A 26,597-nucleotide genomic window follows, 5' to 3' on the forward strand; every position below is an offset into this window, starting at 1 on the left:
AAGCAGTAGAGGGATGATTGTTGATATCAAAACCAACAGAGAGATAAAGAGGATGAGAATGGAGGAACGTTTTGTGTGGTTAAGCATTGATGAGGACGTTGGAGTTGTGAGTGAGTGCCATTTCCATTGAATAGTTGGTTGGCTTTTGGGGTCAGTTGTTGGGTTTTTTAGGATGGGCAGGCATTTGTCCTTTTGGAGCAAAGAGAAATCTTAAAACGTTGTAGGGTAGGAGCAGGTTAGGGGTGCTAGGTTCTTCATTGTGCAGAGAACTGGTCCACAGGAACACAACATCGGTGCCAGTTCAGTAAGGGTAATTTGGGAAAATGATTAAGAGGTAAGCATGGAAATAAGGAGTTGTGGGGAGGAAAAGGGGGTGGAGTGGATAGGGATAAAATCTGCATGAATCTTATTTTGCAGATTTTAAGAGAATATGTAAGAGGCAAAGTAATTTGCTAATAAGAGAGACGTGGAGATGGGGCGAACATGGCCTTGAGGATGGACGTTAGTTTATAGGAATGTAAACTCCACTCCATGACACCCAGGTCCACACACCCTGCACTCACGACCGCACCTGAGACTGTGATCTGATACCAATGTCTCCTCCCCTGGTTGCTTGTATATCCCTTACTGCCAATTGTCCACCCTCACCCTCCCCTGTTAGCTCCCTGCTCTTTTTCTTTGCTTCCCTCTTTGTTCTTCCCCTTATGATTGTAAACCGCACTGTTGCTTCCTGAAGCTAGGTCCTTGCTCAATAAATACCCTAATACAATTGTATAGTGAAGGGATGGATGTGATGCGAGGAGATGAGGTTGCTATTGTAACTGGGTTTTACTGAATCCAGGGCAGTAGTGTAAGTGAGACGGGGTGGCAAGAGGCTGTGAAAAAGCAAGCAGGTTAGTGGTGCTTAAGAGAGCAGTGTATGCAGTTAGTCACTTTTTATTTCTCTATGTGTTTGGCACTGGGTATTGTTTGCTGAAATCTGTTAAAATGGTTATATAGTTGCTACACAGTGCTCTCGTATGTGACTCCAATACTTTGGCCTTGCTCTGCTACATATATGGGCAAAATGAGTTGAGATGAAAAGTATGTAGAGTTAGTAAAAATTGTGATATATTGGCATGTTTTCAAGCGGTATGATGTCCTGCCACAGTATTGCTCATATGCAAGATTGATCGACATGTGAAGATGATCAACCAATGATAGGTTTCACTTGCTTAATGTTTTCATTTAGCCTGATGAGACTCATGACGAAGTCCACTACGATGCTGAGATAATCCTAACACAGCAAACGTTGTCTGAAATTCACAAGTTTCTCACTGGAGAAGATTCAAAGCCTGGTGCCCTCGATGACTCCCTTACAGATATTCTAATTAATTTTAAGCATCATGATATCGAAGCATGGAAGTGGAAATTTGAGGACTATTTTGGGATTGATCCATACAATCTATTTTTGGTAAGCATATAGTAAAATATTTACCAGAATTGTATTAAACCTGTAGTCTGACTGTTCTAAATTACTATTTCTTTTCCACAAACGTGTTTAATATGTTATATGTCTTTTCCACAAACATGTTTTTTTTTTTATAACTCTTTTTTATTGACTTGACAGCACAACAAAAAAAACCAGAGGGAGCCACAAGGCACCAGCGCAATTTGCAAACAGTACGAGTAATAAACAATACATATTGCGTGAATGTAGCATATCGATAAACGGCAATATACAGAGTATTAATACATGCCCCAGAACAGAATGTTATTTAGGGGGAACCACCTGGGGAGGTATAAGAAGAGGTAGAGGGTGATGTCATGGCAGAAATATAGTCGCAGAATCTTGGCCAGATGTCCCTCGGCCTGGAGTGGGAATGCTGCATAGCACTCCAGGACTACTCAGTATCGTGAGCCCATGTGACCGATCTGAGCCATTGAGCGTAGGTAGGCGCTCTAGAGCGGAGCCAACAGAGTAATATACAGCGAACTGCCAGTAGCATGCAGAGGCCTTCCAGTTTCTTAGCATCACGGGGCAACTGCGGGAGGTCGTGGTATAAGCAGTGCAGTGGGGTGGGGGTGATTGGGTGTTCTAGAATGTCAGATAATGTAGAGCAGGTGTCTAGCCAAAATTGGGACAGATGGGGGCATAGCCACAACATGTGTATATAGGAGGCTTGATCTGCGCCGCACCTAGGACAAGTGGGGGGGTTGGCATGAAACATGCGGTGGAGTCTCATGGGTGTATGATGGTACCTGTGTAGGATTTTAAACTGAATGAGTTTAAATTTAGTGTTGTAGGAGACCTCGTGGGTCCGGGCGCACATCCGAGCCCACCTCTCGTCAGTGATCTCGGTACCAAGGTCCTCCCCCCATCTGCGTCTCAGCTCGGTAAAGTGGGGGGGCGCTCCAGTCTGCAGTAAGGAATAGAGCCTCGACACTTTACCTCTGAAGGAGAGATAGGAGCAGAGCTCCTCAACTATAGGGTCATCAGTGGGCAAGGCGGGGAAGTCTGGATAAGTGGACTTGAGATGTGCTCGGAGCGCAGAATACTGTAGCCACACCGAGGGTCGGCGCCTGAGTGGGGGGGGAAGGTCAGACCATTCTATGAAGTTCCCCTGTGCAAAGGCATCGCGTAAAGTCAGGAAGCCAGCAGTGGCCCAGCGAGCGACCACCGAAAGTGGAATGTGTGGAACATCGGGAAGGAAGTTCCACAAAGGCAGATCCCCATGAAACGGGCGGGGTGTGCCGACCATGGAGCAGAGTTTAAACAGCGCCAGGAATGTACAAGCCACCGGATTTGCAGAGTTTAAGTCAGGGGGGATTGGCTGGAGGACCAGGGACCCGATCACTCGTTCACAGACAGCCAGCTTCTCAAGGCGAACATGAGGGGGGGGGGGGATCAGTGGTGTTGAACCAGAATGCAGCGAACTGTGAGTGGGCCACCACCCAGTATCTGATAAAATCGGGTGCGCTAAAGCCGCCCAACGCCTTAGGGGCAGTTAGTGTAGTCAATTTGAGCCGGACGGCCCCAGAGTGCCAGAGGAAGGTATTACTTATGGTGCGCAGTGTTTGGAAAAAGGTATCCCCAGGCCACAGGGGCAGATTGGTAAAACGATACAGTAATTGAGGTAATACGATCATTTTGAGCATGCCTATTCTGCCTGCTAGCGAGAGGGGAAGCTTAGTCCAACTTGAGGTTTTAGCCTCGAGGTTAGTTAAATAGGTATGATAGTTGTCGTCACGTAGATGTGACGTGTGCCGGGAGACCACCACGCCCAGGTAGGTGAAGCTAGAGGAAACCCAGGTGAACCCATGTAGATCCGGAGGGGGTTGTGTCGAATCCGTGAGTGGGAATAATGTAGACTTGGAGCAATTGACCGTCAAACCGGATATGTCCCCAAATCGAGCCACATCTGTCAGTATAGGTAAGAGATTAATTTCAAAGGATCGAACAAACAGCAGGGTATCGTCAGCATAAAGGGAGACTATGTCAGTCTGGCCAGTTGTGCGCAGCCATCTGTGCGAGTGTGACTGCCGAATCATGTCAGCGAAGGGTTCCATGGCAATAGCAAAAATGAGAGGGGAGAAGGGGCATCCTGGCGTTTACCTCTAAATATCTGAAAAGGGAAGAGCATCTGTCTTCCGTACGGATCTTGGCCGACGGTGCGGTGTAAAGGAGCTTTATCCAGGTGCGGAAGTTGGGGCCGAATTTACATTTCTCGAGGACGCACCACAGGTATTTCCAAGAGACTGAATCAAATGCCTTTTGCATGTCTAATGTGGCCGTCACTGCGTGTGTGGCCGGGTCGATTCTGTTAAGTACATTAAAGAGTCTCTGTAAATTTAGGGAGGTGGACCTGCCAGGGACAAAGCCAGCTTGGTCTGGATGAACAATGTGGGACATATACGGTCCCAAGCGGCTGGCAAGTAGTTTGGCAAATATTTTAATATCGCTATTAATCAGCGAGAGGGGTCGGTAGGAGCTACACTGCATGGGGGCTTTACCAGGCTTGAGGAGCACCGTAATCAATGCCTCACGGAGAGTTGGTGGAAGTATGCCCATGTCGCACGGCTTCTCCCACAAGGCCAGCAGGTGCGGTGCTATTTGGGCTTTGTATAGTTTGTAGAAATCCATCGGGAGCCCATCGGGGCCGGGAGCCTTCCCCGATCCCAGTGACTCGATGGCCTCCACGATTTCCTCTAGGGTGAAGGGCCTCTCAAGGGAGGCACTAGTGTCGGCTGATAGGACTGACAACGGGAGGTTCTCTAAGTAGGAATTGATTTCAGAAATCTGGGAGGTGTCAACCTCCGAGTACAGGGAAGAGTAAAACGCGAGAAACACGGAATTGATATCTTGAGGGGAGGTGGCGAGTGTGCCATCTGGTCTAGTAATAGCCGGTATGTTGGGGGCACCAAGTTTGCGGCGTAGCAGCCTAGCCAACATTCTGCCGGGGCGCTCACCCTCGCCGTATATCCTCGCCAAACGAGGGGAGTCCAGGAACTTAACCTCGCGTTCAGCAAGGCCACCGAACCTGTCCAGCTCAGAGCCCAGCCTCGCCAAGGTAGCCCGGGGAGTGATCTACAGCGTATTGGGATTCATAAGCAGATAGGGCCAATTCGCTGGTGGCGATGTCAGCACGGATGCTCTTAAGGATGCCACTGCTCTTAGAGATGGCGACTCCTCTTGTGTGTGCCTTAAAAGCTTCCCATAGCACAGCATCCGTGGAGACAGAATTTAAGTTAATCTCGAAATATTCCTCAATAGAGGATTCAAGCTCGGAGGTAAAAACCTGGTCGAGAAGCGCGTGAGGACTCATCCTCCACTGTCTTGTTTTGTTGGCGTCCGATCCCCAGTTTAAGGAAATTAGTACTGGTGAGTGGTCCGACAGTGTCCTGGGCAGAATGGCCAAGTGGGTTACGCATCTAAACAGTAAGTCTGTGACAAGCCATCTATCTATTCTAGAGTGGGAATCATGCACTGAGGAGTAAAAGGAGTAGGTACGGTCATAAGGATGCATTAGGCGCCAAGCGTCCACCAGTGCCAAGCGGGGGAGCGAAGTCAAGATAGAGTAGGCTGCCCTAGACAGTTGACGAGGGCGAGAACCGGACCTATCCAAGGTGACATCTAATATAGTATTGAAATCCCTGCCCCATAAAATAGAAATCAGGGGGTAGCTCTCAAGTAAAGTGGCTAGGTGATGCCTATCTCCTGACCCGGATGGAGCCCCTTTCCCTCTGCTCCCCAGCTTTTTCCACCTGCGCCGGACTGCCATCATTGCTGCGCATGGCTGGGGGTAAGGAAAAAGACACTTTGACATTTATTGCTGATGCTGCGAGCGACCGAAGGCCCACAACAAGGCCCTGTCTACCGCTGTCCACCGCATCGCCGGCCCCTCCGTGCGTGAGTGTCTGTGTGGCCGCCCTGCCCCCCCGTGAGTATCTGTGTGCCCCCCCACCCCCCGTGAGTATCTGTGTGCCCCCCCTGCCCCCGTGACTATCTGTGTGCCCGCCCTGCCCCCCCGTGAGTATCTGTGTGCCCCCCTGCCCCCCGTGAGTATCTGTGTGCCCCCTGCCCCCCGTGAGTATCTGTGTGCCCCCCTGCCCCCGTGACTATCTGTGTGCCCCCCTGCCCCCGTGACTATCTGTGTGCCCCCCCTGCCCCTGTGACTATCTGTGTGCCCCCCCTGCCCCCCGTGAGTATCTGTGTGCCCCCCCTGCCCCCCGTGAGTATCTGTGTGCCCCCCTGCCCCCTGTTAGTATCTGTGTGCCCCCCTGCCCCCCTTGAGTATCTGTGTGCCTCCCCTACCCCCCTGTTAGTATCTGTGTGTCCCCCTGCCCCCGTGAGTATCTGTGTGCCCCCCCTGCCCCCCGTGAGTAACTATGTGCCCCTCCTGCCCCCCTGCCCCCCGTGAGTAACTATGTGCCCCTCCTGCCCCCCGCGAATAACTACGTGCCCCTCCTGCCCCCGTGAGTATCTATGTGCCCCCCCGCCCCGTGAGTATTTGTGTGCCCCCCTGCCCCCCGTGAGTATCTGTCTGCCCCCCCTGCCCCCAGTGAGTATCTGTGTGCCCCCCCTGCCCCCCGTATCTGTGTGCCCCCTCCTGCCCCCGTGAGTATCTGTGTGCCCCCCTGCCCCCCGTGAGTATCTGTGTGCCCCCCCTGCCCCCCGTGAGTGTCTGTTTGCCCCCCGTGAGTATATGTGTGCCCTCACCCTGCTTGCCCCCCCTCTTGCTCTGCGCTCCACCCCCCCTCCTCATTTCCATCCTCTTCAACTTCCCTCTTACTCCCCCCTTCTTTTCTCCCCCCTCTTAGACTTCCGCCTCCTAGCACTTACTCCTATCATCTGTTCCGTGACTATTGATAGCAGCTTGTCTGTCCCCCCTCCTTTTTGTTCTCCCCCTCCCCCCTCCCCTACTTTTCAATTTGTCACTGACTTTTTGATCAGTAGCGTGTCTTGTTCTCCTTCCCCCCTCCGTCCACTTGCCCCCCCTCCCATCCCGCCTCTTGTTAACACCTGCACTGCGTAAATTGTCGTCAGACTTAGTAATGTTACTGCTTGCCCTGTTTTCCTTCCTTTCCATCACCTCTTGCCTTACTTGTTCTATGCACTTGCACTATCAGAAATGTCGACAGGCCTATTATGATAGTTATTTTCACATTCTGTATTGTTTCAAGGACTTTTGCTGAATGTAACTGTATTTTTCCTATGTCCCCTCCCTCCTTGAAGCGCTTTGAAACACATTGTGTATAGGCGCTATATAAATAAACTATCATATCATATCATATCATGGTAGAAGTCGGGGTCGTCGACGTTGGGACCGTATATGTTCAGAATGATTATCTCCTGACGTTGTAGTATACCAGTGATGAGTACAAATCTTCCAGGTGGATCTATGTGGGAATGATGACAGGTGAACTTCAGACTACTATGTATTAGGGTGAGGGTGCCTCGACTCTGAGTGGAATAATTAGTGTAATATCTCTGGGTGCCCCATTGCCTGGCGAATCGTTCACATTGCTCTGAGCGAGCGTGGGTTTCCTGAAGGCAAAGGATCTTTGCCCCGTGGCGTTCGGCGTGGAGCTGGATCTGCCGAATCTTCCTATAATTGCCTAATCCCCTGACATTCCAGCTCATAAAGGTCAGAGAAGTATCAGCCATATCCATATGAGTGGCGGTGGAATAAACAAAGGTGGATTCCAGGGTCTTGAAAGGTGTGTACCTTAGGTGTATGCTGTCGGTAAACTGCATATATGAATTGCTTGGGCGCGGTGCCTGCGGGGCCTCCGGAGGCTGTCAAGACATTTTTAAACCAGAACGTTCCCTTCCAACCCCCCGCCCACATCCCTCCCCCAATCAGAGGGACGAAACCCGAAAAAACCAGAACAACCATAAACTTTTAGGCATCAGCGCCTGGGGGACTGTTAGCAGCCGGGCGATGGCAGCCGGACTGGGGAGAGCGTAAGGAGATTTATACTACGTAGTAGGTTAAGGTGAAGCCTTTAGGGTGGGTGCAGGTTACATCAGGACCAAAACCATAAGCAAGGGCCCACGGGGGAATAGGATGGGGCCATGCGCTCCGACACAGCGCCAAAGGGATCAGGTGTAATCATGATTAGAGAGGGGCCAGAGTGCCGGAACATGATACAGAAGTGGGTGGGTTGAAAAACCAGGGTAGCTCCAGGCTGTGAATTCAACAAGAAACAGACAGTACGGTCTATGATGCAACAGCCTGGTAATGAAGCATCATCTATACGGAAAGGTAAAGGAGCAACAGAAGCAGCCTGTGCAGTAGTAGGCTACGATGAGCAGAGACCATAGTGAGGGACGGAGCACCGTGGCGGTCCGGTCTCGTGGCCCGAGTATGTTAATAGATGATGATACATGCGACTCATATTAACACTGCTTAGATCAGCCAGGTATGTGTTCGTCTATAAACTTCGAAGCCTCTTCTGGGATGGTAAAGAAATACGTTTCGTTGGAGTGTTCAATCCTCAGCTTGGCGGGGAAAAGCATGGAGTACTTGACTCCTAAGTCTCGAAGCCTCTTTTTCACCGCAAGGAAGGTTTTACACTCTTGTTGAACAGCCACCGAGTAATCTGGATAGAAGTGTATTCTTGCCGCCCCCAGATGCAGCTCCCTCTTGGCCCTGGCTGCCCGGAGCAGGGCATCACAGTCACGGAAGTTGAGGATTCTGGCTATGATGGGACGGGGTGGGGCACCAGGCCTGGGCTTGGAAGTTAAGGATCGGTGGGCTTTCTCCACTGCAAATTGTGCCGAAAGCTTGGGGTTATCCAGAAGCGACAGGAGGGTGCGTTCCACGTAATCCTCCATGGGCTCACAAATGTTGTCCTCCGGTATACCAACAATGCAGAGGTTATTCCTCCTGGAGCGGGATTCGAGGTCATCATTTTTCTTTTCAACCGCAGAGATCCGTGTTAGGCAGAAACCTGTGCAGTTCCCTTAGGGACCACTGCAAAAGATTTAAGACTTCAGGTGTTGGCAGTAAACCCACTTGGTAGCAGTCCGTCCCACCCAGATTTACATGGTAGCTGTGGCTCAGCAGTCAGACTTCCCTCAAGAAGAGTTAGGCAGTATGCAAAGTATACTCAATAGGAACTCAGATACAATAATACAAGCAAACACTGACCAGAGCTTTGGTATCAAAGTATATAATTATTTATTTAAAAACACACAGTTGAAACACTCCAGCACTCTTATTGTAAAATATTCTAAACACAGTTACTATTATGATATATACACCCCTTTTTCCCTATTAGGAAATCACAGTAAAACACCACTTATTTTCATACAGAGGTGAGCGGTTAACTAGATTGCACTCTAATAAGTTTGTGAAAAAGGGAGTGAAAAAGACAGAATAGGAAGAGGCACACCACTCTACGATTCCAGAACACTGTTAGCAAGGCAGAGAGCAAAAAGTCACTGGTGAGCCAAAGTCCAAAGGCTGGGCCCACTCTTAGAGAGAGCAGAGCACAAATGCGCCCAAGATCACACAGTTACACTAGGCTTAGAAAGTCTTGCAGAGGGTTCAGAAAAGCGTTGGGAGAGACTTAGAAAAGTTTAGCCAAGGTGTCCCAGGCTAACCCAGGTTCGAAAGCCGGGGGCTAAAATTACCCCGTACAGTCGGTAGCAAGGGAAGCCAGGCGGGACACGTACCTTAAGTGGGAAGGATCCTCCAGCGGTGGCAGTTGTTCCTGGTAGTGGGTGCAAGTTGCGTCGTCGTCCAGGGGAAGAGAAGATCTCGACTTGGAGGAAAGATGAAGGTTGTTGCACTACCAGGGCAGAAACCAGCCGCAGAGTTTTCCGGTTAAAGGTGGTACCTTTGTCTCGCGGTCGTGGTAAAACGTGGTATCCCGGTTGCCGGGGTGCTTGGCACGGGCAAGGCGGCCACGAGATACGTCGGGAAAGCGAAAAGACGGTGAAACTGGTTATCCCCACCAGTCAAAGGAAGAAGACTCTCCGGCGGGAGATCTCCTCTGTCGTTGGGAAAAGTGGTGAGGCAGTCCAGCAGGGCTCCACCGGTGGTGGTGTCGTGGCAGGTCAGCTCAGCTTCTCCCTCGTCGGATTCTTAAGTCCTGTGGCGACTTCTGAAGTTCCAGTCCCCAAAGCCCTGCTTTTATGCAGCAAACCCCCATTCACTCAGCCTAGCTGTCACTCAAACATGCTAAGTGGTGAGCCGGCCGGCTCACCACTTGGGCCAATCAGGACGGAGTGCGACTTTAGTTGCCTAGGCAACTCAGTCCAGGGTGCCTAAATTCCCCTCCACCCCTCCTAAGTACCCCAGACACAGTGGCACCACTTTGGAGGGCTTCTGTGGAGAAGCCCGCCAAAAAGTGGAACAAAGGGCTCGACTTGGGTTGGAGTCACAGAAGAGAACACAAACGCCATTTTAGAATCACGTTTTGGCAAAAAATACCAACTGGAGAATTAATATTAATTAAATAAACCGGCGGTATGTTCGAGGCTACCGTAAATAATTAAATAAAGATAGTAGCCTAAAACAATGGGAAATCCAATAGGAAAATATTTGCGGTTGAATATAAAAAGTAGTATCCACTGCCACCAGCCAAAACTCGATCAGGGGGGACGGAGATGTGCCCCCTCGACTAACAGACCCTGGGGCAATCGAATTGCCCCAGCCAGTACGTCCACAATATGATGGTTGGTACTGGTTCTGTTCAGAATTTAAGACTAGTAAAGTCAATGGTGACTTTACATGCCCTGGGAGACAGTAGTCAGTCCCAGGGTATGGAGTCTATACTGGGGGGTCACTATGACACCTCTGTGTTACTGCACTGAGGGTGCTGTGTAACACATATCACAAAAACACATGAAACCCTATGGAGTAAAAGACCCCATAGCCCATTAAACACTTCTAGATCCAAAGAAACACACTCAAATCATGTCCAAGAGTGAGGGTAAAAGAGTCTCACTCTTGGCAGGAGAAAAAAAATAAACCCCAAAAATCCAGCAAAGCTGCTGGGGGACTCACTAGGTTAGGAAATTCAGCCTAAACAGAGAATTCTCCCTCACAACCTGGCTGGTCAAGGTGGTTACAGCGGTGCGCAAGGAGATCAGGTCGTCCTCTGTGGTGCCGACCCTCGTCTCAATCTCAGCGGCCCTGCTATCCGTCCTCTCGATATGGGCCTTTATAGACGAGATGGTCCCATTCATATCGTCTAACTTAGTTTGGAGTGTGGTGAAGCCCTCTCGCATGTACTCTAGCATTTTCTGCGAGTCGTCAGAGGTGGAGGGTGCAGTGGTGGTCGGTGACTCCTCCGGGGGATCAGATAGTGGCTTGGAGGGGGTCTTAGCGAACATGTTTAGTGAACTTTGCTTCTTATTAGAGCCGGCTCCCTTAGTCATGGTGGAAAGCAGAGCTATAAGTTTAGGAGTGCTTTAGTTGAGAGCGGTGGGAGCACAGTCGTGGAGAGCGTAGAGCAGGCGGCTCACTGCGAGGAGGAAGAAGGCGAGCATAGAAAGTTCCTGTGGTTCAGATTGGCTGTGTCACTGCGAGGGGGGAAGGCGAGCAGACAATGTTCCCGTGGCAGGTGGGAGGGCATTTAGTAGTAATACAGGCAGGCAACCGGTGCAGGTCCGAGTGACCCGGGAGATTCACAGAGGTCACAGTATCATCGTGCTCGAGATGGCTCCCCACATAGCCCAGGCGCGCCGCCGTGTATAGGTAGAGGTAAATGGTAGGAGCCACACGAAGCCAGCCAGTAGGTAACAAGTTATGCTCCCCTTAGTTTCCGTGGGCCAACACAGGCAGGGCCGCACTGGGGGGGCAGGGGACAGACCAACCCCGAGCTGGGCGCGTGAGACCCAGAAATGGCGGTATGGGACCAGGGGGGATGACCCGCCCAGAACAGAGAGATGGTGGCTGGCAGGGTCACGCCAATAGGCCAGTCACGTTGGTTCTGGGCGGCGAGAACATAGGCAAGCCAAAAGTTTGCAGTGCTGGTGATCGCAGGCTTGGTACAGCAGGCCGGCTCTGTAAGCTCGTAACAAGAAGCAGGAAATAGGGGGGAGCGGCGGCGGCGCAGTGCGGCGTGGGCCCCCAGCCGCAGTGTGTGTCCCCACAGATCACGGTGGCGGGGGTGAACAATGCCAGGTGAGGTATTATCCCCAGCGCTGGGGGCTCAGTGTCCAAACCGCCGCCGCGTAGATGTATGGTGGGCTGCGAGGCGCGCCCGCAGTGAGCGGGATTGGCAGCCCAGGATCACCGGAGCTAGTAAGACAACTCCCCCCGCGGCCCCCACCTTGCCGTGGGTAGAGTCCCGTGTTCCATGGGAGGGGGGGTGGCGGAGGGAGAGCAGGTAAGCAGGCTGAAGGAGAGAGGACCTGCGGCAATGACTTTGTCCCCCGCCGTGTGAGATCAGGAAGCGGGGGACTCCGGGACCTCCAGGCCACCACGGAGTTATCAGGAGGTGGTGATGGTATATCCCAGTGGAGACCCCAGTAGTGTGCAGGAGCTTTGGTCCGGGGAGTGCCGGGTGGATCCGCCGGCTGTGACGGCTCGGCGTGTTCGGAAGGGCTCTGATGCCCCTCCCCCACAGCGGCCCGCAGCGCCGCACTCTCTGGTGGCAGAGAGAGCTGCAGTCCCTGGAGCCGCTGCGCGGCTCGGGCTAGACACTCGCAGCCCCAGACCGAGCGGGGCTCAAAGCTCAGCCCCTGGGGGAAGCACGGGTCCAGAAGTCGGAAAAGGTGTAGCTTGGAGGTTCACACAAAAGCGCCGTCAGTGCAGAGCAGATTCGTAGTATTTGAAGGCACTTTTTCAAGTTTATACGCTCTCCCAGTCCGGAGCACTGCGGTTAGGTGGCCATCTTGTATCAGTGCAACGGCGCCCCCTTTTCCACAAACATGTTTAATAAGTTATATGCCTATTTGCACAGCCTTCATTTATATCAATTGGACTGAAATACATTCTACATAATAATGTTGTTTTGTTCTAAGTAGGGTCCTTTCTGCCTTTTTCACCCTTAGTAATGCTAGCTGTCCTCTAACTGCTCTATACGTTTTCATTGTATCCCTCGTAGGGTACTTACCCATTTCCTGCATCATATTCTTAAATTGAAGCTCTAAGTCTTCCTCTAGTCAGCAACTCATCTTTTCCCTCAGGGCTTTGCGTGCTATCAGTTCCCCCCGATTACTGCTTTGAAGGCATTCCACCAAATCCCACGCGGAGGTATCCGCCATCGCATTTTCCCCGAAATGGGCCTGAATTCTCTCCTCCATCTCCCCCGAGAAAACCATATCCGCAAGGACCCATTCCGGCAAAACCCAATTCCAAAGCCCCCTATTACTGAATGACATGGTCAGTATCATCCCTAAGGGTGCATGATCCGATAGCACGATTGATCCCACTGAAACTTCCTGAATTCATCCCGCCAGTCTGGCAGATATCTAAATATAATCTAAGCTTGACTGGGTTTTATGAATGTGCAAATAAAACTTGAATCCCACTTCCTTTCCCCTTTCATCTATTAACCCCAATTGTGTAAATTTGTCTTTAAGGTGTTGTGCAGGTGTGCCCCGTGGCGTAAATCACACTCGGGTAGTGTCAATTTCTGCATCCCATTTTATGTTAAAATCCCGTTAATAAAACACAACCTCAGCTATATTTTCGAGTTCTGCCAGTGTTGCCTTTAGGAGGAAACCTCCCTGTCCCGAATTAGGTGCGTACACTGTCGCTTCTGTGAATACCTCCCTCTGAATGCAAAGTTTCACAAATGGGTATCTCCCCTGTTTATCACACCCCAAATTCAGGATCACCAGTTCAGGGTTATTTCTAAACGCTATCGGGACCCCCGCTTTTTTCTCGTTCATATTAGCCTGAAAGATCCGTGGATAGCCTTGTATTCTAATACACAATTTATCTTTTCTTGAAGCACGAGAAAATCTGTTTCTCGTGCCTCAAGAATGTGCATCTCTTTGCTGGCGAGCTTAGCCCTCGAATAAGCCCTCGAATATTATACGTGAGCACTTTAAAAACCATGTTACCTGGTCCAACCAGTTCCATTCCCTTCCGCTGGACCTTTACCTCTAATCCCTGTTGGGGTCCCCAAGAATCGACGTGGACCTTGCCTACTTTAAAATAGAGTGCACATATTACGCATATTAGGTCCATTGAGTCTCGTATTTACTAGCTCGCCTCACCCTGCCATACCTCCGCGTTTATCCTGCTGGTCCCCCTCCCAATCACCCATCCCCTCTTCCCCCCCATTGTACCCACCCCTTCCCTCCCCCAAACTTTAACCCAGGCCGGTACATCGGTCCAAGTGACAACCACAGGAAAACCTGTGCATGAACCGTTTAACTACCTGGGAACAACCACCTGCAGAGAGATATACTAATCCTCTGCAAAAAATCCCAATCCGGTCCCCTGCTTCAACCCCCAATCACATCCTGGCCCTCCATATCCAACTCTGTTCTCCCTCCCCTGTTCGATTTCAAAGTTCCCATCGACCCTCTCCGGTGTACCTGGTTTACCTGGTCCCCCTGCCTTTACCCCTCGGAAGTTGGCGTGTCCTTCGACTTTTCCCAGCCTTTTGGAGCACAGGCTTTCCTATTGTCTCGCTTTGCCATGAACCACTCTCATCGTCGCCTCTTGGTGGTCTCGCCTCCTGCCTCCAATGTACCAGTCCGGTCTATACTTTCAGGTGCTACAACATCCAGACTTTCTTCACTAGTTACTCAGAACAGTCTACCCTTCCAGGAAAATAGCAAGCAAAAAGGAAAGGTCCACCTGTAACAAACCTTCTCCTGGGGGAAAACGCTAGTGACCGGACTCATCTGCCTCCTTTTGAATAGGGTGGAATATGCCAAATCTTGATATAGCTGTACTTCAGGGCCATTGATGGTTAAGGACGTACCTTTAAGTGTTGCCCTCCAGACTTCTTTCTGCCCATATGATGTAAATGCAGCCAGCATGTCCCGGGCTCGAGACCCCAGCTCCTTCCTTATAGGGCCCACCCTATGAATTCTGTCTAGCAGGACATCGTCCGAAGGAATCTCCAAAAGCAAATCCGTGTAGAGTTTGAGTGGAGTGCTTACGGTCTTTGTCTGCAATCTCCTCACGCACGTTGTTAATGCAAATGTTTGATCGCCTTGATCTGTTCCCACAATCTTTGCACTGAATTTCAAAATTGTGAGTCATCCGTGCGAGTTGTTCTAAGGTTTCATCATTTTTCCGTGATTCTTCTGCCAATTCTTGTAAAGTTCCTTTAGCAATGTCCATACGCTCTCCTAGTTTTGAAATGTCTTTTTATTTCTTGAACTGCAGTTTTTATGTCTGATATTACAGCATAATCTGCTCATGAAAAGACTGCTGGAGCCTTTCCTTTAAGCGCTGTTGGTGATCAGCTAAACATTGCATCATTTCCTCTTTAGTGATTGCCATTGTGTCCCCATGTTCTGTAGTCACTGTGTGTGGTGACCGTAGTGTTGGAGATCGAGTCTCTCTGTGCATGCCATTCACCTCTGTTAGCCAGCACTTGGTCATTGTTCCCTCTGCCCCACGAGTATTCACCTTGTGGGGTGTCAGGGTGCATTTAGTACTTCCTCTGCCTTTAGCACTCGACATTTGCTTCCTTAAGCGCTTACCAATTCACAACCTACACTCAGTCTATTAACTGTATCGCAGGGGTTACCAACTCCACTCATCCCTGTAGCGAACATTGGCGTCTGCTTTCACATCCGGCGTCAATGCCCACTAACTACGTCAACCAAGTTCTGATCCAGACGGAGCCAAATACCAATAGCCTTCAATTCCTTATCCTTCACTCCAAAAGGGACCTCATGCACCACTGTAGTGTCAAATCAACCCAAAATCTCTCAGTATCCTGTGTCCCCTTATCCCCAAGGACCATGTATCCAGAAAAGCAGCCCCAGCCCTCCTGAAGATTACTGGATATTGAGGGTCTTTCGCCTTTAACGGAAGCTTTAAAGGTTTCTAGGGATTGCGTAGCTATCTGTTAAGTTGTTGAATCCCAGGGGACTCCTCGCCCCTTTCACAGCCTGTATGTTGTAGTCTGTAATTCACCTGAGACCCAGCTTCTCCTCACCTTCACCATTTGCCACACGGTCGCTGGATTTGGGGTTTGGGTGGTGCAGCATTTTACACAATCCCTGCTCTCCGTTCAGTTTTTAGCTATATTGTTCGTAAGTGGGTGAGATTAGGCTCTGCCCACTCCTGCTTTGTGGATGTCACCAATCCAGAGGAGTCTGTTGTTGTAATACTCCCCAGAAAACCGCCGTCTGTGTCCACCTTTCTAACACCAAGGGGTGCTGCACAATGCACAATATTATCTCCTGCGGTGTGCGTTGTGCTCCTCCTAAACTTTTACATGCCTGTCAAATGCCAGCTACCCCAGGGTTCGGTGCGCGGTACAAATAAATAAACTAAACTAAACTAAACTAAATCCATGTACTCCAGGGGGAGGGTACTTCCTCCTTTATCACCCCTTATAATACTTCTCCTTGAAGTATTCCCCTTTGTCGTTGATAAACATGAGGTGCTACACCCAGCACCTTCTACTATCCGGCGTCTCGCAGCTGCTATTTTTCAGCTCTCCCTCGGTCTATCGCACCGATCGGACCGTCGCCTTTCTATTGGGGGTGGGGGTCACCTATTATATACATTCCCACAGGCGGGGGAACGAGCGAAGAAGCACATCAATCCTCTTTCAATTGAGAGCGGAGACGAGCTATGATTAGCACGTCCTCCCCTTGCAGGTGGCCATCTTGGAGTCATTCTAACATGCACTTCCCGTGATGTTTTTCCGACATATTTATTATATTGTCAAAAAATCCCATGCACCACATTTTTGATCTTACATGTGGTGAACTTCAGCAGTTCCCAAATTCTTTCCCCATATTCGAAAGATTGAATTTTCAAAGAGGATTTACATGCCATGCACCACGTGCAAAGGTAATGGCCTACCACAGGTTGTTGTAAAACATCCCTAATTCTTACTATGGGTCTATGATCTTTTCTGCTTGTCCTACTCAAGCTCTGTTTCAAGCTGCGTCCTTTCTTACAAGCAAACTGGTTTTTCCCATTTTGAACCAATAGAGGACAGTACTCTTTTTTCAGGATGGAGCCTCGAATGGCAGTACTATGTTGGCAATAGGTGGTAGCGCAAACCAATTTGTCCGAATTTTATCTTTCACTGTAGATTTAGCAAGGCTTGTCGATCATATTTCTGCCTCTCTTGAAGCAGGGGCGTACCATTCTCTTTGGGTAGCCCCTTTGGGCCAACCTTTTCTGCAGAATATCTGCATGTTTATTGAAATTAGTCAGTGAGGTGCAATTGCGACAAAGGCGCAAAAACATCCTATATCGAATGTTGTTAAGCAGTTGGCTCGAAAAGTGTACTGTGGTATTTCTTTCACTACTTTTGCGAAACAATTCAGTTTCAAGGGTCCCATTGTGTTAAAATATTTTCAAATCCAAGAAAACAACATAAGAAGTTGTGTGCTCGCAAGTGAAATGCATGTCACGGTCTAGATTGTTAATCCAGGCTACATATTCACGGTACAACGTCCTTTCATCGCAGGACGTTAGTACCACACATTTTTTAATGAAAAAAACATCACATTTCTTGGGGGTGGAGGGGTTAGAAAATTATATTTCTGAGGCTTGTGGAATCTGCTTAGATCACATGCTGAGCATAGGGCAACATCTAGTGGAAGCTGCATAGTATTAGTTTGTTTTTCGAAACTCAAAAAGGGACGTCGAACAGGGCATGCCAGTAATACTATCCCTAGTGTGACGTCTCCTGTACCCTTGATCCCTCACGCGTGTAGGACCCTCAGGTTGTTTTTTTCCGCCATACTAGTCGGATGCATGTTGCAGCGTTCCTTCGGCGCAAGCCATTTTCTACTTTAATTAATGTTAATATTCCCCCCCCCCCACCGACGCCGTAGACCGACACCGGTGAAGATCGGAGAAATCAACCATCTATGACTGCCACAACCGACTCCGGGCCTTGGAAGGCCTCTGGCCTCGGCCCTATACAGTAGAGAGAGTGGGGGGTGGTCATATAGGTTCTCTATTCCCCCCTTTTTTCATATACATATTCGCCCCGCTGCCACATTGTACCATATGGAGAGTACTCCATTCAAGTTCTGCCCTAAATGTAATAGGAAGTTTTCCTGAGTGGACAAGCACCTTACGTGCAATCTGTGTCTCCCACAAGACCACCCTGAGGCTACCTGTCGAGCTTCCAAGCTCTTCAAGCCGAAGCCCCTTAAGGACCGCCGGACTAAGCGCTGGGCCCACTATGCCAGGCAACTAGAGGCCATGGATGTGGAGTGGACTTTCAGCGACGGCAGCAATGCCACAAATCGGATGGCGGGGGCAAAGGGGTGATTTCGGACACCCGCGCGCAGGCCCCCGACCCCGAGGGACCGGCTGGCGGCCACGTTATGTGGACAACACCCGGCAGGAAAAGTGCGACACACTCTACCACCATTAAGCACATCAGCCCCGGCCGTGACTCGACATGCGTTTCGAGCGATCGGCACCGGACGACACCACGAGAGCGGTCCAACGAATCTTTGTCCTCTGGGCGTTCCCGTTCGCCTCAGGGCAAGGCCCAACCGTCTTCGGTTGCTAAAGGTGTCGCCCAATCAACAGTCCCCGAGGCCCGATCGTCGGATGACGATACCGCCCGGCACCCTCAAGAGGCTAGACGAGATGCGTCTGACCGTACACCCGGGATTCAACGTCCTCCTTCGAATCCCGCCTCCGAAACTCGACCCCCCCTCCCTCGGAGGCCCCTAGAAAATCTGGGAAACAACCCTCTAGCCATGGGGTAGGGGATAAACAACAGAAAAAGACATCTTCAGGTCCCCATGTTCATAGTGAGAAGCATAAGGCCCCAAAGGTAGCAGAGAAGTCCAAAGTTTCTGAACCTACCCTAAAAACAAAACTCATTCCTCCCATTGCTGACGGCTATCGGCACTGATGAGGAACCAGAACCAGTTATTATTCTTAGCTCTAAAGAATGGAGCTCAGCAGACATTGATAGGGTCATGAAAAGGTTAACCTTCATGGCTAACTTTTATGAAAAAGACCCTAACTACTTTCGTAGTTACTCTAGCACCCCTCATACCTTGGCCCCTTCTGGGTCCAATGTAACACCTGGGTCCTCTCAACCCCCTATTAAAAGACCCTGCTCAGACCCCCCCTTTCCAGGTATTGGTCACAGACCCCGTCGTGGTGGAGCCTTACCACCCTGATTTATATTGCGACGAAACAGAGCCTCAATATGTTGATGAACAGGCGGGTGACCCTTATTATGGGGATGACGAAGACCAGGAGGAGGATGATGAAGCTTACAACATCGACCCCCCGGTGCATGACTCGCCTGTAGACAACCAACCCCTCCTTAATGAGGTACAGGCTAAGGCGGCTGCTCACTTTAGTATTCACACACAGGGATTTCAGGAAGACAGGGATTTCGCTGAAGAAATCCTAGGGGATAAGAAAGCCATTACTCAGGTTATCCCATTGCTAAAATCCATCCAGCGCAGAATTGATCCCTCGCTGCAAACCCCAACTCTCACTCGAGCGTTAATCCGCAGGTCGAGAAATTGTTCCGTGCCGCACCCTCTGATCCCCTGTACATTAGGTGTCAATTAAAACCATATTCCCTGGTTGTAACAATCACCAGGAAAAGGGCAGGCACCCCCGCTTGCTTCCTCGGAAGCACCTCCTGATAAGGAGAGCAAACGTCTTTATGGTCTGGGAAGGAAAGTTGCCTCCATTACAGCCTATCAGGCAAGAATTGCCACCAGTGCCACCCTTTTGGCAAGCTACAATTGCCATCAGTGGGAGGAAGTGTCCGCTTTGGTTTCCTCCGCACCCGACCCCTTAAAGAGCTAGTTGGCCCAGTTGGCAGCAGAAGTCAGATCTGTGTCAGGCTGCATGTTAAAAACTAACTTTGATGCAACAGAAAATGCTGGGAGGTTAATCGCTGAGGGCACTGCTATTAGGCGTCACGCTTGGCTTAGACAGTCGGGTTTCAAACCTGAAACCCAGGCAACTCTAATGGATATGCCTGTGGAGCCGAATGTACTATTCGGCAAGGCAGTTGAGGAAGCCTTAAAAACGGCAAAGGATGAGTACGAGACCCTGAAATCTCTTGGCCAACTCACCAACAAACCCTCTGGACAGACGGGTAACAACAATTTTTGCCGCTTTCAGGGCCAAAATTCCCAAAGGGGTTCCAATTATTACCAAAACCAGGGAACTTCATGGGGTAACAACCAATCCCAATCCTCACAGGGCTACCCCAGAGGGCAGCGTAGGGGTCGCACTCGGTGTAGAGGCAGCCCCGCCAGAGGTGGTACGCCACCGAACGAGCAGTGATGTTCCGCTTCGGGTCCTCTCCCATGCATCCCCAGTAGGGGGGCGCATTTCCACCTTCACCCAGGCATGGGCGGGGATCACTTCGGACAGGTGGGTGCTGTCCACAGTGTCTGGAGGATACTGCATAGAGTTGCTGGGATGCCCCCACGACCATCCTCCTCGACAAAGAGTACACTCGCTGGAACATCAGAAGATCCTCCTTGAGGAAATCGCCGTTCAGTTAGCAAAGGACGCCATATAAGTCGTCCCGGTCAACCAGGTAAACAGGGGTATTTATTCAACCTACTTCCTTGTGCGAAAAAAAGGTTGGACAATGCGCCCAGTATTAGATTTGCGCCCTGCAAACAAGTATGTCAAGCCACAAAAAATCTGCATGACTACACTACAAGAGGTAATCCCTCTACTAAAAAAGGGGAATTACATGGCAACATTGGATATGAAAGATGCCTATTTTCATATTTCAATGATCCCACCACACAGAAGATTCTTGTGTTTCAAGATAAACAAACAGCACTACCAATTCAAGGTGCTGCCCTTCGGAATAGCCTCGGCTCCAAGGGTATTCACCAAGGTACTGGCAGTGGTGGCGGCGCACCTACGCAGGGAGGAAATCCCAGTGTACCCTTACCAGGATGACTGGCTCATTACAGGGGAGTCCCCCCTAATTTGCAGACTAAACATCCAAGGAACAATCGACCTCCTCTTCCAAATGGGCTTTTCAATCAACGAGAAAAAGTCAAGCCTAGTGCCAAGCACCTCAAAACAGTTCCTAGGAGCTATCCTAAATACCCAAGAGGGGTTGGCCTTTCCATCAGAGGAAAGAATTCGAAATTTGTTGCTGCAAATTCCTCAATATCAGTCCGGTCGCCAGATAAGGGTGCGCAAAGCTATGCGTTTGCTAGACATGATGGCATCTTGCATTTTCCTGGTTCCCCACGCGCGCCTGCGCATGCGACCCATGCAGGAATGGTTGGCGAAACAGTGGTCTCAGGCAAGTGGTCAGTGGGACGATCTAGTGGTCGTTTCGACAACACTAGTAAAGTCTTCGCTGGTGGACAAGAGAGAATCTTACGAAGGGGAAACCCTTCTACGATCCAGAGATACAGGCTGTTGTCACAACAGACGCCTCCCTGGCAAGGTGGGGAGCTCACTACCTTCACCACACAGCTCAGGGTCTCTGGTCTCACACGGTGGCTCAGAACCACATCACCTGCTAGAACATCTGGCAGTCTTCAGAGGGCTTCGGGCATTCGAACCCCTCCTATCCAGCCAGTCAGTGCAAATCCTAGCAGACAGCACAACTACATTGTTTTACTTAAACAAACAGGGGGCACTCGTTCTCAAAATTTCCAAGCCTGCCCAGAAAATTTGGAAATGGGTGCTCAAACGGAAGATTTACCTGTCATCCCAACATGTTCCGGAGGAACTCAACTAGCTAGCAGACGCTCTGAGCAGAGAGCCCCTCCCAGAGGAACACGAGAGGCAACTACACAAAGAGGTCGTAGGATACCTCTTCTCTCAGTGGGGTTTCACCACTGCAAAAACAGGCAATGCCCAAACTTCGCATCCAGGTTCCCCCAGACAGGCTCCAAGGGGAACGCCCTGTGGATGATATTTGCCTACGCTTTTTCCACCAACCCCTCTGATGAGGAAAGTGGTGAACAAGATCCACAGGGAACTGATGACGCTCATCCTGGTTGCTCCTATGTGGGCGAGACAACCATGGTTATCCACACCTGTGCAAACTAGCGGTGCGCAACCCAATCAAACTACCGTGCCATTACAACCTACTCTCCCAGCACGAGGGGCTAACAGTGCATCCTCAGCCCAACTCGATGAACTTGGCAGCATGGCTCCTGAAGCCATAGAGTTCGGACATCTCAATTTACAGCAGAGATGTATGGATATCTTGAAAGAGTCAAGAAAACTGAACACGAGGCACTGTTACTATGATAAATGGAAACGATTTGTTATTTAGTGCCAGAATAAACAAATTGTCCCCGTTCATTGTACTCCTTCTAATGTTCTGACCTATATGCTCCACTTACTGGATGCAGGGTTAGTGTTTAACTCACTAAAGGTACACCTGGCAGCTTTGTCAGCCTACACCACTTCCCAAAACAAGGTGTCATGGTGAAAGGTACCAGTCGTCAAAGCATTTATGGAAGTAGTAAAGAGACTCCACCCTCAAATTTCTAACCCACCGCCAGGTTGGGACCTTAATGTGGTACTCGCTAAGCTCCTGGGACCTCCCTTTGAGCGCATGCACAAGTCTAGTCTCAAACACCTGACTTATAAAACTGCCTTCTTAGTAGCCATCGCCTCCATAAGAAGGGTCAGTGAAATCCAAGCCCTGTCAGTGCAGTATCCTTTCTTTACTATACATAAGGACAAACTGGTTTTACGCACTCACCCTACTTTCTCTCCTAAGTTAATTTCCAAATTCCATGTTAACCAGTCTATTGAGCTACCGGCTTTCTTCCAGGAACCCAAAAGTTCTGCCAAGGTGAAACTCCACACACTAGATGTGAGGAGGGCAGTCCTCTACAACGTAGACAAGACCAGACCGCTAAGAAAGACGGATCAACTGTTCGTCTCCATAGCGCCAGGCAGAGAAGGAGATCGCATCTCTAAAAATGCCATCTCTAGGTGGATAGTCGGATGTATCCAACAGTGCTCTTCCCTTTCAGATAAAACATTGCCTTTTACGCCAAGGGCCCACTCCACAAGAGGTACTGGAGCCACTCTGGCTTTCATTGCAAATGTCCCCTTAGACAGTATTTGCAAAGCAGCTACATGGAGCTCTATTCACACCTTTACTCAGCACTACTGCATTGACACTCATTCCAAGACAGATACACAAGTGGGACAAGCGGTTCTAAGACATTTGTTCGCTCATGACCCTTCTCACATCCCACCTCCTTCTTCTAACACTGCTCGCTAATCTATGCGCAGCATGTGATCTAAGCAGATTCCACAAGCCTCAGAAGGGATACATTACTGACCGTAATGGTATTTCTGATGCTTGTATCTGTTTAGATTCACATGCGCCCGCCCTTCCTCCCCTCTGAGAGAAGGCGCATGGATGCTTGTAGTCTTATCTATCTTATCTGCTTGGATACTCTGTACTCGCGCTACTCATCATGCTACCTCATGCCAGAAAAAATACAATCTGAGGTTCCTACATGCGTGAGTGATCATGGATACAGGGGACGCCACACTAGGGATTGTATTACTGGCACGCCCTGTTCGACGTCCCTTTTCGAGTTTCGAAAAACAAACTCTAATTCTCTACAGCTTCCACTAGATGTCAGCCTATGCACAGCATGTGAATCTAAGTAGATACAAGCATCAGAAATACGATTACGGTGAGTAATGTATCCAATATGGGATGTGGGTGTTTGGGAATAGATAAAAACTGAAAGGGAATGGGGATTTGGGCCCCCCCCCACCCAGAAATAAATGTTAAAAAAATTCAGTGGCTTTTTTCGTTAAAAAATTCACGATAAACAATCCTGCGAAAAAAACATTCTGCAGTGAAATTACATGAAACCATATTCACATAGTGCCTCTCCTGCACCAGTCCAAATAAAGAAAATATCATGAATATACCTGGGGTATGTAGAGATTGAGTTTAGAAAAGGATTCACATTGTCAAACACAAACATGTCTTCAAATGGTGCCAAATGCTGGATGGCTAAATTCGGAGCAAAAGTACAGCCGACCGCCGTACCCTTGCTTTGGAGAAAGTAATCCTCCTTAAACATAAAAAAAGCTATTTCTCAGATCTAACGGGCACAGAATTTTGAGAGGTGGCACAGTGAAGGGGTATCTTCCCTCTCAGTCTGAGTGCCTTGAGTTAAGTGACGTGGTTGCTAAGGGTTTACGAGATATCTCAATGGATCATAAAAGTGTAGTGCTGCTTACAACAGGTGCCATTCCGAGGAGTCCCACCTTTCTGACCCCTCCACAAAAGGGGCATGAGGACAGTACTTGTTGCTGAATTCTGCAATTTTGCAGGGGTATTTCATTATGGTTTGGGCGTGGTGGGCATGTATCTATTGTCCTGTTTGATACAAGCTCAAATGACTGGGGTAGGTCCACCCTTCCCCTGAAATGGAGCAAACGCCTGCTAATGGTGTGTGATAACATATGTGGCCAGAGAAGGGGTTGGCATCTGTGTGTAGGCCTCACTGCAGGGGCGAACCAATGCCAGTGCTATTTAACCTATCACCCCTCGGTACACTATAGTCTGTGCAGAGGCAGAGGTAGGCACAGCAACTATGACTTTAGAAGGGGCAGGTAGGTAGCTCACATGGTTGGGTAGCACTTGAACAGAGGTCACAAGTGATCACCGATACTTGTGCAATACCTGATTGTGCCGGTGCTTAGCTCTGGGAGGCAGGCAGAGTGTAACTCCTCAAAAACCGAAGTGGGGGCGGTTAGGTACTCCCAATCACAGCGGGCTAAAAGCACATGGGGAAACAAAATGATCAGTGATATTCTCCTGGGTGGCCTAAAGACGGGACAAGCGCAAGCAGACATCTCCCAATATTGTTCTTCCCTGTGACTGTTTGGCTTTGGAAAGTCACGGCTCGTATGACCCCTGCACAGACATTAAGCTGTATTACTTCGGTCTATGACCTACCCACCGACCATTGGCAAATTGAGATAAAGCACATGACATGCAACGCGAGGGCTTGAATTTAGAACCAGGAGACTATATGTCCCCTTTATAGTCCTCTTTTTTATCAATGCCTCAGTAGGCTGTAAGGCTCTCTGGATTCGGCCTCTGGATGAATTGGTGGTAATAGCATATTGGCAGCGACTCAACTGATGAGTGGAATGGCATGAACATCAAGATGACCTACCCATTGGGTGGTGATTTTAACTATGTGATGAAAGTGGCCAGAGACAGAACGCACACGGGCACTAGGAACCCATATCACCCGACCAAACTAAACTCCTTCGCGATGGCACTTGGGTGGGTGGATGTATGGTGAGTACTGCACCCCACAGACTCTGGGGTCCCCTTTTTTTCTAATGCACACAAGTGTCTGTTCCGTATAGACTACTTCTTTGTCCCACAATATATGACACACTGGCTGCTGACAGCTACGTATTTGGCCAGGGGCATCTCGGACAACTCCCCTCTCATCATGGCGATAAAGCACAGCCAAACCAAATCCAAACCCACCTGGCGTCTTAACGCATACTACCTTGGTGTCCCTGGGCTGGCAGATTGTCTTTCCCAAAAAACGGCAGAATATTTCTCTTTGAATGAAGGTTCTGTTGACAGTAAGAAAAACGCTATGGGACGGCTACAAGGCAGTGCTCCAGGGTGAGGCTCTTTCGCTGGTGTCGGCCAATCGCTGGCAACAAACTGTAAAATCGCGGAGGTTGAGGAGAATGCAGCTAGGGCTGAAGAGGGGTTCCTTGCATCGGGGACAGGTGCCTCACGGGATACTTTTATTACGGCCCAGGAAGCTCTGAGGAATCTGGCATTAGACAATGCAAGGACTACTCACTGGATCGTGCTCAGTCAGATATATGATACTGTGGACAAAGCTGGAAAACTCTTGCGTGGCTGAAAAGACGAGAAAGGAACAGGGGTCACGTACAAGCTATACGTGGGGCTGGGAGGGGGTACTTACTCTCTGACGATAATGAGATTGCAGAGGCTTTCGCCACCTTCCATGAACATCTTTATTCCCCCTGGGTGCCATCGCAGGGAAAGGGGGGCTCACACTTCCTGGACTCTGTCGCGATACCCAAGCTCTCAGAGCACCTGATATGCAAACTGGAGGCTAAGATCACAGAGGAGGAGGGGGAGGTGGTGGCGGCAGCCCTGTCCCAACTTCAAGCCTGGAAAACTCTGGGACTGAACGCTTTCCGGTGAACACCTGGAAGCGACTGGGTGAACCGATAATAGGTCACATGCACAGCATGCTGGTGCACTCCCGAGAGGATGGGCAGCTTCCCAAAGACATCAGGCAGGCAACCATTGTAGTGATCCCCAAACCCGGTAAACCACCGGAACTCTGCGCTTCATACAGGCCAATTTCACTTATCAATGGAGAAGCCAAGGTTATTGCCCACGTCTTAGCCAATAGACTGCTAGGGGTTATGCACTCCCTGGTGCACCCGGACCAATGTAGATTCATGCCATCCAGATCCACCCAGATGAATCTACGAAGGGTGTAGTTCGCTATTGATCAGACTGCCAAGATGAATGACCCACTCGCACTCAGTGGATTTTGAAAAAGCCTTTGACTCGGTGGGATGGACGGCCCTATGCGATATTATGGACTGCATGGGATTTGGGGCCCAACTACATGTCCGGGATCAAGATGCTTTACGACTCCCCGAAAGCAGTGGCACAGGTTAATGGGACTTCTTCCAGGGCTTTTATGCTGAGGCGGGGAACCAGGCAGGGCTGCCCCTTCTCCCCCCTGCTATTCACACTGGCCATTGAGGCACTCGCAAATTAGACTCAAGATGTCAGTGGAGTGGTCGGTATTTGTATGGCCATGGGGAGGGGAAGACCGGGTCTCAATATACGCAGATGATCTGCTTATCTACATGAGCAACCCCAGGACCTCAGGTCTGGCAGTAACGAATATCCTCATGGAATATCAGGGATTCTGTGGTCTCAAAGTGAACAAACAGAACACAGTACTCTTCCCCCTCCATGGCGGGGCTGACGCGATC

At 49.9% G+C, this 26,597-nt stretch overlaps 1 protein-coding gene across 5 annotated transcripts in view; it reads left to right on the forward strand.

The window, feature by feature from the left end:
• CLCC1 (chloride channel CLIC like 1) overlaps positions 1-26,597 on the forward strand; it is a 1,126,062-nt gene that overhangs the window by 597,203 nt on the left and 502,262 nt on the right. For all 5 annotated transcript variants that reach the window (XM_069641849.1, XM_069641853.1, XM_069641850.1 and 2 more), the window contains one exon: positions 1,232-1,453. In XM_069641849.1, the coding sequence (XP_069497950.1) occupies positions 1,232-1,453 (222 nt within the window). The remainder of the gene's footprint in view (positions 1-1,231; positions 1,454-26,597) is intronic.

Source organism: Ambystoma mexicanum, chromosome 1q, assembly GCF_040938575.1.
Source record: "Ambystoma mexicanum isolate Mex_15411 chromosome 1q, UKY_AmexF1_1, whole genome shotgun sequence".
NCBI lineage: Eukaryota > Metazoa > Chordata > Amphibia > Caudata > Ambystomatidae > Ambystoma > Ambystoma mexicanum.